This window comes from Ranitomeya imitator, chromosome 2, assembly GCF_032444005.1.
Source record: "Ranitomeya imitator isolate aRanImi1 chromosome 2, aRanImi1.pri, whole genome shotgun sequence".
Taxonomy (NCBI): domain Eukaryota; kingdom Metazoa; phylum Chordata; class Amphibia; order Anura; family Dendrobatidae; genus Ranitomeya; species Ranitomeya imitator.
The window spans coordinates 448,084,893-448,100,017 of NC_091283.1; the positions used below are offsets into that span (position 1 = coordinate 448,084,893).

Sequence of the window (15,125 nt, forward strand, 5' to 3'; positions counted from 1 at the left end):
GATGACTCCTTTGTCTGATATCACACAGCATAAAGCCTGTCAGTGAAGCGAGAGGAGGCAGAGCTGGACAGGGAAATGAGCTGGTGTGACGGAGGCTTTAGATCTACATTAGTTCTTAACCCCTTTACCCCCAAGGGTGGTTTGCACGTTAATGACCGGGCCAATTTTTACAATTCTGACCACTGTCCCTTTATGAGGTTATAACTCTGGAACGCTTCAACGGATCCCAGTGAATTTGACATTGTTTTCTCGTGACATATTGTACTTCATGACAATGGTAAAAATTCTTTGATAGTACCTGCGTTTATTTGTGAAAAAAACCCGAAATTTGGCGAAAATTATGAAAATTTCGCAATTTTCCAACTTTGAATTTTTAAGCAATTAAATCACAGAGATATGTCACACAAAATACTTAATAAGTAACATTTCCCACATGTCTACTTTACATTAGCACAATTTTGGAACCAAAATTTTTTTTTGTTAGGGAGTTATAAGGGTGAAAAGTTGACCAGCAATTTCTCATTTCTACAACACCATTTTTTTTAGGGACCACATCTCATTTGAAGTCATTTTGAGGGGTCTATATGATAGAAAATACCCAAGTGTGACACCATTCTAAAAACTACACCCCTCAAGGTGCTCAAAACCACATTCAAGAAGTTTATTAACCCTTTAGGTGTTTCACAGGAATTTTTTGAATGTTTAAATAAAAATGAACATTTAACTTTTTTTCCCAAAAAATTTAATTCAGCTCCAATTTGTTTTATTTTACCAAGGGTAACAGGAGAAAATGGACCCCAAACATTGTTGTACAATTTGTCCTGAGTACGCCAATACCCCACATGTGGGGGTAAACCACTGTTTGGGCGCATGGCACAGCTCGGAAGCGAAGGAGCGCCATTTGACTTTTCAGTGCAAAATTGACTGGAATTGAGATGGGACGCCATGTTTCGTTTGGAGAGCCCCTGATGTGCCTAAACATTGAAACCCCCCACAAGTGACACCATTTTGGAAAGTAGACCCCCTAAGGAACTTATCTAGAGGTGTGGTGAGCACTTTGACCCACCAAGTGCTTCACAGAAGTTTATAATGTAGAACCGTAAAAATAAAAAATAATATTTTTTCACAAAAATTATCTTTTCGCCCCAATTTTTTATTTTTCCAAGGGTAAGAGAAGAAATTGGACCCCAAAAGTTGTTGTACAATTTGTCCTGAGTACGCTGATACCCCATATGTGGGGGTAAACCACTGTTTGGGCGGATGGGAGAGCTCGGAAGGGAAGGAGCGCCGTTTGACTTTTCAATGCAAAATTGACAGGAATTGAGATGAGACGCCATGTTGCGTTTGCAGAACCCCTAATGTACCTAAATAGTAGAAACCCCTCACAAGTGACACCATTTTGGAAAGTAGACCCCCTAAGGAACTTATCTAGATGTGTGGTGAGCGCTTTGACCCACCAAGGGCTTCACAGAAGTTTATAATGGAGAGCCGTAAAAATAAAAGAAAAATTTTTTCCCACAAAAAATTTTTTTATCCCCCAGTTTTGTATTTTCCCGAGGGTAACAGGAGAAATTGGACCCCAAAATTTGTTGTCCAATTTGTCCTGAGTGCGCTGATACCCCATATGTGGGGGGAAACCACTGTTTGGGCGCATGGGAGGGCTCGGAAGGGAAGGAGTGCCATTTGAATGCAGACTTAGATGGAATGGTCTGCAGGCGTCACATTGCGTTTGCAGAGCCCCTAATGTACCTAAACAGTAGAAACCCCCCACAAGTGACCCCATATTGGAAACTAGACCCCCCAGGGAACTTATCTAGATGTGTTGTGAGAACTTTGAACCCCCAAGTGTTTCACTACAGTTTATAACGCAGAGCCGTAAAAATAAAAAATCTTTTTTTTCCCACAAAAATTATTTTTTAGCCCCCAGTTTTGTATTTTCCCAAGGGTAACAGGAGAAATTGGACCCCAACAGTTGTTGTCCTATTTGTCCTGAGTACGCTGATACCCCATATGTTGGGGTAAACCCCTGTTTGGGCACACGGGAGAGCTCGGAAGGGAAGAAGCACTGTTTTACTTTTTCAACGCAGAATTGGCTGGAATTGAGATTGGACGCCATGTCGCTTTTGGAGAGCCCCTGATGTGCCTAAACAGTGGAAACCCCCCAATTATAACTGAAACCCTAATTCAAACACTCCCCTAACCCTAATTCCAACGGTAACCCTAACCACACCTCTAACCCTGACACACCCCTAACCCTAATCCCAACCCTATTCCCAACTGTAAATGTAATCTAAACCCTAACTGTAACTTTAGCCCCAACCCAAACTGTAACCCTAGATGTGTGCTGAGCGCTTTGACCCACCAAGGGCTTCACAGAAGTTTATAATGGAGAGCCGTAAAAATAAAACAAAAATTTTTTCCCTAGCCCTAACCCTAACCCTAGCCCTAACCCTAGCCCTAACCCTAGCCCTAACCCTAACCCTAGCCCTAACCCTAACCCTAGCCCTAACCCTAACCCTAGCCCTAGCCCTAACCCTAGCCCTAACCCTAATGGGAAAATGGAAATAAATACATTTTTTTTTTAATTTTTCCCTAACTAAGGGGGTGATGAAGGGGGGTTTGATTTACTTTTATAGTGGGTTTTTTAGCGGATTTTTATGATTGGCAGCCGTCACACACTGAAAGACGCTTTTTATTGCAAAAAATATTTTTTGCGTTACCACATGTTGAGAGCTATAATTTTTCCATATTTTGGTCCACAGAGTCATGTGAGGTCTTGTTTTTTGCGGGACGAGTTGACGTTTTTATTGGTAACATTTTTGGGCATGTAACATTTTTTGATCGCTTTTTATTCCGATTTTTGTGAGGCAAAATGACCAAAAACCAGCTATTCATGAATTTCTTTTGGGGGAGGCGTTTATACCGTTCCGCGTTTGGTAAAATTGATAAAGCAGTTTTATTCTTCGGGTCAGTACGATTACAGCGACACCTCATTTATATCATTTTTTTATGTTTTGGCGCTTTTATGCGATAAAAACTATTTTATAGAAAAAATAATTATTTTGGCATCACTTTATTCTCAGGACTATAACTTTTTTTATTTTTTTGCTGATGATGCTGTATGGCGGCTCGTTTTTTGCGGGACAAGATGACGCTTTCAGCGGTACCATGGTTATTTATATCTGTCCTTTTGATCGCATGTTATTCCACTTTTTGTTCGGCGGTATGATAATAAAGCGTTGTTTTTTGCCTCGTTTTTTTTTTTTTTTTCTTACGGTGTTTACTGAAGGGGTTAACTAGTGGGCCAGTTTTATAGGTCGGGCCGTTACGGACGCGGCGATACTAAATATATGTACTTTTATTGTTTTTTTTTATTTATTTAGATAAAGAAATGTATTTATGGGAATAATATATATATATTTTTTCATTATTTAGGAATATTTTTTTTAATTTTTTTTTACACATTTGGAATTTTTTTTTTAAACTTTTTTACTTTGTCCCAGGGGGGGACATCACAGATCGATGATCTGACAGTTTGCACAGCACTCTGTCAGATCACCGATCTGACATGTAGCACTGCAGGCTTCACAGTGCCTGCTCTGAGCAGGGTCTGTGAAGCCACCTCCCTCCCTGCAGGACCCGGATCCGCGGCCATCTTAGATCCGGGTCTGGAGCAGGCAGGGAGGGAGGTAAGACCCTCGCAGCAACGCGATCACATCGCGTTGCTGCGGGGGGCTCAGGGAAGCCCGCAGGGAGCCCCCTCCCTGCGCGATGCTTCCTGCACCGCCGGCACATCAAGATCATCTTTGATCGCGGCGTGCCAGGGGTTAATGTGCCGGGGGCGGTCCGTGACCGCTCCTGGCACATAGTGCCGGATGTCAGCTGCGATAGGCAGCTGACACCCGGCCGCGATCGGCCGCGCTTCCCCCGTGAGCGCCGCCGATCGCGCTGGATGTACTATCCCGTCCGTGGTCATAGGGGCCCACCCCACCTCGACGGGATAGTACGTCCGATGTCAGAAAGGGGTTAATCTTCATTTCCATATAATTTGAAATGCTGATTTCTCAGTAAGGCCTCTTTCACACGTCAGTGTCTCCGGTACGTGTAGTGACAGTTTTCTCATGTAACGGAGACACTGACACACGTAGACCCATTAGGATCTATGTGTTTCTGCACATGTGCGTGTTTTCACATGGACCGTGTGTCCGTGTGCAAAACACGTAGACATGTCTGTTTTTTACCGGCAGCACGGACCACACTACGGACAGCACACGTGCACACGGAGAACAGTGTACACTCTCCTCCGTGTGCACGTACCGCCCGCAGGAGAGACAGCGCTACAGTAAGCACTGTCCCCGCTGCGTGTGGTCCTGATGCCGGCATTCGTTCCTTCTCCCCAGCAGCGTTCGCTGGAGAGAAGGAATGAAAAATCAATGTTTTTTTTTAATTTTCCCTTAAAAATAAAGTTTGTGCGTCCCCTCCCGCCTCCCATCTCCTGTGTGCTACCCACTTACCTCCCGGGAAAAACTCACCCAGCTCCTGCGATGTCTCCTCTCTGCGCCTGCAGCAGGTGCCCATGTGAGCAACAGTGATGAATATGATCTATGTGGTGACCAGGAGGCAAAGTCTGAATCTAAGATGCAACTGTGAGGTAATAATTGTATCTCTGAAGTAAACATAAAGCAATACCTGTAGCAATGAAGTAATACCTGTATTTATGAGGTGACCATGAGTTAATACCTGTATCTATGAGGTAATACATGTACAGTATATGTGTGGTGACTGTGAGGTAATATCTGTATTTGTGAGGCGATTGTGAGGTAATATCTGTATCTGTGAGGCGACTGTGAGGTAATACCTGTAACTGTGAGGTTATACATGTATCTGTGTGGTCACTGTGAGGTAATACCTGTATGTGTGAGGCGAATATGAAGTGATACCTGTATCTTTGTGGTAATACCTGTACTATGAAGTAATATATATCTGTGAGGTGACTGTGAAGTGATACCTGTACTATGAGGTAATACCTGTATCGGTGAAGCACTGAGGTAATACCTGTATTTGTGTCGCAAATGTGAAGTGATACCAGTATATGTGAGGTGACAGTGAGGTAATGCCTGTACCAAGAGATGATTGTGATGTAATACCTGCATCTGTCAGGTGATGTGCAATAATAGCTGTTTCTGTGAGGTGACTGTGAGCCTAATACCTGCATCTGTGAGTAACTGGGAGGTAATACCTGTACTATGAGGTAATACTTGTATCTGTGAAACAATACCCGGATTTGTGTGGCAAATGTGAAGTGATCCCTTTAACTGTGAGGTAATACATGTAGCTGTAAGACAACACATGTACTATGAGGTGACTGTGAGGTAGTACCTTTATCTGTGTGGTAATACCTGTATATGTTAAGCACATGTGATACCTGTATCTGTGAGTAACTGTGGTAATACCTGTATCTGTGAAGCACTGTGAGGTAATACCTGTATTTGTGTGGCAAATTTGAAGTGATATCTGTACCTGTGAGGTGACTTTGAGGTAATACCTGTACCAAGAGATGACTGTGATGTAATACCTGCATCTGTGAGGTAATGTGCGGTAATAGCTGCATCTGTGAGGTGACTGTGAGCTAATACCTGTATCTGTTAGGCAATATATGTATTAATGAAGAGACTGTGAGGTAATACTTTTATATCTGTGAGGTGGCCATGAGATAATCCCTTTATCTGTGAGGTAATCCCTTTATCTGTGAGGTAATACCTGTATCTGTGAGATAATACCTGTATTTGTGAGGTAATCCCTGTATCTATGAGATAATCCCTTTATCTGTGAGGTAATCCCTGTATCTGTGAGGTAATCCCAGTATCTGTGGGATAATCCCTTTATCTGTGAGGTAATACCTGTATCTGTGAGATAAACCCTGTATCTGTGAGATAATCCCTTTATCTGTGAGGTAATCCCTGTATCTGTGAGGTAATTCCTGTATCTGTGAGGTAATTCCTGTATCTGTGAGGTAATTCCTGTATCTGTGAGGTAATTCCTGTATCTGTGAGGTAATCCCTGTATCTGTGAGGTAATCCCTGTATCTGTGCGATAATCCCTGTATCTGTGAGATAATCCCTGTATCTGTGAGATAATCCCTTTATCTGTGAGATAATCCCTTTATCTGTGAGATAATCCCTGTATCTGTGAGGTAATACCTGTATCTGTGAGGTAATACCTGTATCTGTGAGGTAATACCTGGATTTGTGTGGCAAATGTGAAGTGATCCCTTTATCTGTGAGGTAATACATGTAGCTGTAAGACAACACATGTACTATGAGGTGACTGTGAGGTAGTACCTTTATCTGTGTGGTAATACCTGTATATGTTAAGCACATGTGATACCTGTATCTGTGAGTAACTGTGGTAATACCTGTATCTGTGAAGCACTGTGAGGTAATACCTGTATTTGTGTGGCAAATTTGAAGTGATATCTGTACCTGTGAGGTGACTTTGAGGTAATACCTGTACCAAGAGATGACTGTGATGTAATACCTGCATCTGTGAGGTAATGTGCGGTAATAGCTGCATCTGTGAGGTGACTGTGAGCTAATACCTGTATCTGTTAGGCAATATATGTATTAATGAAGAGACTGTGAGGTAATACTTTTATATCTGTGAGGTGGCCATGAGATAATCCCTTTATCTGTGAGGTAATCCCTTTATCTGTGAGGTAATACCTGTATCTGTGAGGTAATACCTGTATCTGTGAGGTAATGCCTTTATCTGTGAGATAATCCCTGTATCTGTGAGGTAATCCCTGTATCTGTGAGGTAATAATAATAATCTTTATTTTTATATAGCGCTAACATATTCCGCAGCGCTTTACAGTTTTTGCACACATTATCATCACTGTCCCTGATGGGGCTCACAATCTAGAATCCCTATCAGTATGTCTTTGGAATGTGGGAGGAAACCGGAGAACCCGGAGGAAACCCACGCAAACACGGAGAGAACATACAAACTCTTTGCAGATGTTGTCCTGGGTGAGATTAGAACCCAGGACCCCAGCGCTGCAAGGCTGCAGTGCTAACCACTGCGCCACCGTGCCCCTGTATCTGTGCGATAATCCCTGTATCTGTGAGATAATCCCTGTATCTGTGAGATAATCCCTTTATCTGTGAGGTAATACCTGTATCTGTGAGATAAACCCTGTATCTGTGAGATAATCCCTTTATCTGTGAGGTAATCCCTGTATCTGTGAGGTAATTCCTGTATCTGTGAGGTAATTCCTGTATCTGTGAGGTAATTCCTGTATCTGTGAGGTAATCCCTGTATCTGTGAGATAATCCTTTTATCTGTGAGGTAATACCTGTATCTGTGAGGTAATACCTGTATCTGTGAGGTAATGCCTTTATCTGTGAGGTAATCCCTGTATCTGTGAGATAATCCCTGTATCTGTGAGGTAATCCCTGTATCTGTGAGGTAATCCCTGTATCTGTGCGATAATCCCTGTATCTGTGAGATAATCCCTGTATCTGTGAGATAATCCCTGTATCTGTGAGATAATCCCTGTATCTGTGAGATAATCCCTGTATCTGTGAGGTAATACCTGTATCTGTGAGGTAATTCCTGTATCTGTGAGATAATCCCTGTATCTGTGAGATAATCCCTGTATCTGTGAGGTAATTCCTGTATCTATGAGGTAATCCCTGTATCTGTGCGACAATCCCTTTATCTGTGAGGTAATACCTGTATCTGTGAGGTAATCCCTGTATATGTGAGGTAATTCCTGTATCTGTGAGGTAATCCCTGTATCTGTGAGATAATCCCTGTATCTGTGAGGTAATACCTGTATCTGTGAGGTAATCCCTGTATCTGTGAGGTAATTCCTGTATCTGTGAGGTAATCCCTTTATCTGTGAGATAATCCCTGTATCTGTGAGGTAATTCCTGTATCTGTGAGATAATCCCTGTATCTGTGAGATAATCCCTGTATCTGTGAGGTAATCCCTGTATCTGTGAGGTAATTCCTGTATCTGTGAGGTAATCCCTGTATCTGTGAGGTAATCCCTGTATCTGTGAGGTAATCCCTGTATCTGTGAGGTAATCCCTGTATCTGTGAGGTAAACCCTGTATCTGTGAGATAATCCCTGTATCTGTGAGGTAATCCCTGTATCTGTGAGATAATCCCTTTATCTGTGAGATAATCCCTTTATCTGTGAGGTAATCCCTGTATCTGTGAGATAATCCCTTTATCTGTGAGGTAATCCCTGTATCTGTGAGGTAATCCCTGTATCTGTGAGGTAATCCCTGTATCTGTGAGGTAATTCCTGTATCTGTGAGGTAATCCCTGTATCTGTGAGGTAATCCCTGTATCTGTGAGGTAATCCCTGTATCTGTGAGGTAATCCCTGTATCTGTGAGGTAATTCCTGTATCTGTGAGGTAATCCCTGTATCTGTGAGGTAATACCTGCATGTTGCAGTAGCTGTGAGGTAATATCTGTTAGGTTACCATCAAGTAACAGCAGTACATGGTTAGGACCTGTTTGCCTGTGACTGTGAGGCAATCCTTTTATTTAGTAGGAGGTGACTGTGAGCGTACACCTGTGTACATGAGAAGTGTGAGGGAGCGGCGCCCATCTCTGTGAGCGTGAGGAGCTTGTGATCCGCGCCTACCCGGTAACGTGATGCAAGATGCCTGGTAGTTCGATGATCGATCACGTGACATCACAGTTTGAATCTCTCGCCTCGGCAGCAGTAGGTCTCCGTCCTTTCGGTGTTGGGTCCGTGTGTACGTTACGCTGCCTTTAGTCTCGGCCGCCACGGAGGCCTAATGCCGGTGTTATGCTCTTGTAGTGCCGCATACAGTTTATAGTTTGTGCCGTCTGATTTCAGTGTACCGGTAGCGGAGGTGAATCCAAACAAAGCATGCTGGGAGTTGTAGTACCACACTGCATCTAAAGTTTAGAATAAATAATACTACTTGCCATTGTAACCTTGGGATCTTTTGTTGGGAGTTGTAGTAAAGGTAACAATTTTGCATTCAATTATTTTTCACAGATTTTACTTTTTGTGAGGAAAAATAATGCACATGTTGTTAATTAAAATAATAATCTGCAACAGAAAACATAAATAAGAGAGTGAAGTAGTGAAGACACAGGCCTGAGCTCTGCTCCTGCTCTGTTTTAAGAGCACATTTTTTGTATTTGCTTGGAAGACCTCCACCGTTTACGCCATCCTCATCCACGGTGACCTGGTATGTGCTGGCATGACTTTTTATTTTATAAGCTGGTGTAATTGGCTGCAGTTTTCTATACAGATAGGTGCAGTAAATAATCCTTTACATTTAATACCATGGCCCAATTAAATGGGGGGGGGGCGGGAGAGGGGGGGTCTGTTGGTGGCCGTTTTGTGGTGAAACACAGTTTGGCAAAGGCTGAATTCACAACAGCATTCAGCAATCTGTTTTTATTTTCCATTATATGAATAATAACATGGATCCAGCCTATGACTGACATTTTTCCCCCCAGACAGACCACATTCCATTTGGTTTCTGTTCAAGAGGTTATCATTTTAAGGGAGGAAAAAATGCAACCTGTGCCTCTGCCGCCACTACATCTGCGGCGTGCCGCTACCACACCTGTGGCTTGCTCCTCTACCACCGCTACATCTGCAGCATGCCTCTGCTGCTACCACATCCTGTGCGTCTGCGGACGCCACATGTGTGGCATGCCTCTCTTCCACTACACCTGTAGCCTGCGCCTCTGATGACACTACATCTGTGGCATGCCTCTCTGCCGCTACCACACCTGTGGCTTGCTCCTCTACCACCACTACATCTGCAGCATGCCTCTGCTGCTACCACATCCTGTGCGTCTGCGGACGCCACATGTGTGGCATGCCTCTGATGACACTACATCTGTGGCATGCCTCTCTGCCGCTACCACACCTGTGGCCTGCTCCTCTGCTGACACTACATCTGCAGCATGCCTCTGCTGCTACCACATCCTGTGCGTCTGCGGACGCCACATGTGTGGCATGCCTCTGATGACACTACATCTGTGGCATGCCTCTCTGCCGCTACCACACCTGTGGCCTGCTCCTCTGCTGACACTACATCTGCAGCATGCCTCTGCTGCTACCACATCCTGTGCGTCTGCGGACGCCACATGTGTGGCATGCCTCTGATGACACTACATCTGTGGCATGCCTCTCTGCCGCTACCACACCTGTGGCCTGCTCCTCTGCTGACACTACATCTGCAGCATGCCTCTGCTGCTACCACATCCTGTGCGTCTGCGGACCCCACATGTGTGGCATGCCTCTGATGACACTACATCTGTGGCATGCCTCTCTGCCGCTACCACACCTGTGGCCTGCTCCTCTGCTGACACTACATCTGCAGCATGCCTCTGCTGCTACCACATCCTGTGCGTCTGCGGACGCCACATGTGTGGCATGCCTCTGATGACACTACATCTGTGGCATGCCTCTCTGCCGCTACCACACCTGTGGCCTGCTCCTCTGCTGACACTACATCTGCAGCATGCCTCTGCTGCTACCACATCCTGTGCGTCTGCGGACGCCACATGTGTGGCATGCCTCTGATGACACTACATCTGTGGCATGCCTCTCTGCCGCTACCACACCTGTGGCCTGCTCCTCTGCTGACACTACATCTGCGGCATGCCTCTCTAACGCCACCACATGTGCTTCTGCTGCTACATCTGTTGCATTTGTCCCTGCCCCTACCACACCTGCAGCATTTGTCTCTGCTGCTACCACACTTGCAGCATATGCAAGAGCAAAGCGTCTATTTTCTTCATAGCACTGTAATGCTAGCTGCTGTGCGCTGGATGACGGTATCCTGGAGTTAGGGGCTGTACTGTAATACAGCATGACAGCTGTGTGTTGGCTGATCATATGCTGCCATGGGGTGCTGTAATAAAATATGGCAGCTGTGCGCTGCTAACTATTCAGATAAAGCTTCTTTCACATGTCAGTGTCTCCCAGTACGTGTAGTGACTTTTCTGGATGAAACTATCATGATTTTTATACACCCTGGACTGGTCTTAGGGTGTCACACGTCCAAAAGTCACCGTCCACGTACAGATTGCAATGGTCCTGACTGAAACTCAACAACCTCCTAGGCATAAATGGGGCTGATAGTTGATGGTCAAGAGACACAAGGCTGCTCCGGACACCGTAGTCCATACTTGTACCGTGATTGCCATATGTGTGACTCAGCCACACTGTGAATAAGCAAAATATTGATTGCAAAGATTTAACCCTATCCCTTGTTTCTAAGCTTTTTTACATCCATTCTGAGGTTGGGACTTAGCCATCTCAGAAATGTGGACAGTATGAATCCAAACATCTATACCTATTTGGGGCGTTACAGGGTTTATTTAAAGGAGTTCCTCAGGAATACTGTCCCATATTATCTCACAGTGGACGGTACAACTGTCATGATCCGGTCTGGGTTTTGAATTCTATCATACTTTTGCCGGGCTGATCATGTCAAGGCTTAAAGGGAACCTGTCACCCCCAAAATCGAAGGTGAGCTAAGCCCATCGGCATCAGTGGCTTATCTACAGCATTCTGTAATGGCGTGAGTACCTGACTCCGTTAGTATTCGGATTTGTCCTGCTGCGCTTTCTGACTTTTCACATATCTATTCCTCCCCTGCCTGTCTTGTCTTAGTGTTTCCTGATTGCTTTTGGATTTCTATGTTTGACTCTGTTTTGACTCTGACTTGACTTTGTCCCTGGTACTTCTGCCTCTTGTCTGGTATTTGACCCTTTTGGCTCTCCACTGACTCTGTTATTGTTTTTTCCCTTTGTACTGCGTGACGGTCTAGGTTTTCACTCGGCTTGTTTGACTATTCTGCTGCCACCTGGTGGTAGCTTAGGCTACTTTCACACTTCCGTCTTTTTAGGTCCGTCACAATGCGTCGTTTTGGGGGAAAAAAACGCATCCTGTAAATGTGCCCACAGGATGCGTTTTTTTCCCCATAGACTTGTATTGCCGACAGATCGCGACGTATGGCCACACGTCGCTTCCGTCGTGCACTGGATGCGTCGGTATTTGGCGGACCGTCGCAGCGAAAAAGCGTTCAAGGGAACGTTTTTTCGTACGTCGTGTCCTGATTTTAAACTGCGCATGCCCGGCCGTAACTCTACCCCCTCCTCCCTAGGAGTTTACTTTGGGCAGCGGGCGCGTTGAAACACTGCATCCGCTGCCCACGTTGTGCAGAAAATCACCACTGTCCGTCGGTATCTTGCACCGACGCTTTGTGACGGCCCCGTACCGACGGAAGTGTGAAAGAAGCCTTAGGCTACGTTCAGACTAGCGTTGTGCGCCGCTGCGTCGGCGGCACAACGCACGCAAAAACGCGGCAAAACGCACGCAAAAACGCTGCGTTTTGCGACGCGTGCGTCATTTTTTGCCAAAAATCGGACGCAAGAAAAATGCAACTTGTTGCGTTTTCTTGGTCCGACGCTTGCGGCAAAAAAGACGCATGGATCGCAAAACGTAACAAACAAAAACGCATGCGTCCCCCATGTTAAACATAGGGGCGCATGACGCGTGCGTCGCCGCTGCGTCGCCCGACGCTAACCCGACGCACACTAGCACAACGCTAGTCTGAACGTAGCCTAAGCTGCAGCATTGCAGGTCTGCCCTTGCAGACTTGTTACTTTCCTTCCACTCTGTTGCCATCTGGTGGAAGTTACAGTTACCTGCATAGCTGCAGCGTGACAACAACTAAATACTATAATATAATACACAAGACCTACCCTAGTTAATAAAACTAGTGAATGATACTCACTGGCGTCAGACAGTTTCCTCAGCAACTATACCTCCTAGTGTGCACTAGTGTCTCTCCACATGGGAGAGTTTGCCAGGACAATCCCATTTATAACACCAAAGGTATAAACATGAACATTAAGTTCCTCCCCAGTGTAAGGATTTTTTTTCCATGAGTGATCTTACACAGTAATGCTTTCCAGAACAATAAATGCTTTCTGTTCCAAGTTATAACGCATCTTACTCTACTACATGGGAGAACTCTGCTTCATGTCACTTACAGTCCATCTACTGTAATGTGGTCAATCAGGGCTCCCATGACAGTAATAACAACAAGAAACATTGAATGTGATCCAGTTGGGCAGATCTGGTCCGTGGGGAGGACGTCTCAGTGGAAGTTTTGTTAGATAGCATCTTCAAAATGTAGCTTAAGACTCACAGAGATGACGTTTCTATTAGATTACGAATGGGTAATATCATAGATCATTCTGTAATCTTTTAATTTTAAGCTTTATGCACGATGTAGATGCCCCCAGCCGCAGCAGTGATCCGACATTATGTAGTCGTTACATCTTGAATAGACAAGGTGTAAAATGTTTCTCTTCTACATTTAGATTTCGACCACATGGGAATGATACACTGTGGATTTTCCATCCAGATTTTTCCAGGTGTAAAATCCACAATGTATTATAGAAGCAGCAATTTGTAGGTTAGATTTTACCAAATGGATAAGTTTGGTCCAACAAAGACAGATGGGAGTAAATCTAACTATACTCTGCATGAAAAACTGAGAGAGACCATATCGGCAATATATACAAAGCCCTCCTGGTAATATTAACAGACTAGTTATGCCGTAATGAGCAGATTATAGTGCATTACTATATAGTGTCTGTACTTACACTATTGTTGCTCCAGTTTACAGATTTTATTGCTATGCTTAACCACTTTATTAATAACGATCACTCTCTGTTTTTTTTCAGCTGTATTTGTCAGCACTTTTCTTTCAGTGAAACTATGTTTTACACTTATCTGCTTCTGGGCAAACGAGGCATCCTTTCCAAGATTTGGATTGCTGCACACTGGGAGAAGAAACTGACCAAGGCTCACATATTCGAATGCAACCTCGAAACAGCCATTCAAAGCATCATGGCACCAAAGGTATGTGCCCTTTTTACAGTATCGTTATTTAGACAAGGTACATAGGGGGAAAAAAAAACTTTTCTAAAGTTGACTGGCACTATGAAAGAAGTGAAGCTCATACAAAAAGTATCACTTCACAATAACTTCTGCCACAATCATTGTTCTCTGAGGTTAGCTAAAGGTACCGTCACACTAAACGACGCTGCAGCGATACCGACAACGATGTCGATCGCTGCAGCGTCGCTGTTTGGTTGCTGGAGAGCTGTCACACAGACGGCTCTCCAGCGACCAACGATGCCGGTAACCAGGGTAAACATCGGGTTACTAAGCGCAGGGCCGCGCTTAGTAACCCGATGTTTACCCTGGTTACCATCGTAAAAGTAGAAAAAACAAACACTACATACTTACCTTCCGCTGTCTGTCCCCGGTGCTGTGCTTTCCTGCACTGGCTGTGAGCACAGCGGCCGGAAAGCAGAGCGGTGACGTCACCGCTGTGCTTTCCGGCTGGCCGGCGCTCACAGCCAGTGAGATTTGGAATTTAAATTGGCTTTTGCCTTTGCTGTGGCTTGTGAAGAAGAAAGGAGAAGAGCAAGACGGAGAAGACGTCGTCGCTACTGGCAACACCCCATCGTAGAAGTCTGAGAGAGCCGTGGAGCCTACCACTCGTTGTACACCGAGCTGCGTGAAAACCCGGAGAAGTTTTTCGAATACACAAGGATGTCTGAACAGAGCTTCGATGAATTGCTGCAACGTATGCGAGGATCCATCACCAGACAGGACACGCAACTACGTAGAGCAATTCCGGCTGAGGAACGTCTGTTGGTGACCTTGACGTACGTAATTTTGAAAAAATAAACACATGTCATTAGTATTATTGTTAGAAAAGCCATGTACTGATTTTTTTTTTTTTTCCCCCAGATTCCTGGCTACCGGAGAGACCTTAAGATCTCTACATTTCCAATTCCAGATTGGCGTGTCCACCCTTTCTGAGATTGTTGGAGATACCTGCCATGCTTTATGTGATGTTCTTCGTGCAGAATTCCTCCCACAACTGAACTCTGCAATCGATTGTTCTCATGGCGATTGCAGATGCAGAGTGTTGATTTGTCTTCGTTGGCTCATTTGGACGAGGAAATGACTCACAGACTGACATGGGCTAACGTTTACATGGTAACAATTTTAATTTTCCACCGC

At 44.7% G+C, this 15,125-nt stretch overlaps 1 protein-coding gene across 1 annotated transcript in view; it reads left to right on the forward strand.

The window, feature by feature from the left end:
* The first annotated feature begins 8,605 nt into the window (after window positions 1–8,605).
* Window positions 8,606–15,125, forward strand: part of RAD21L1 (RAD21 cohesin complex component like 1) — a 106,015-nt gene continuing 99,495 nt past the window's right edge. Inside the window, exons 1-2 of the mRNA XM_069751049.1 lie at window positions 8,606–8,741; window positions 13,772–13,949. Of these exons, the coding sequence (XP_069607150.1) occupies window positions 13,806–13,949 (144 nt within the window). The 5' untranslated portion in view covers window positions 8,606–8,741; window positions 13,772–13,805. The remainder of the gene's footprint in view (window positions 8,742–13,771; window positions 13,950–15,125) is intronic.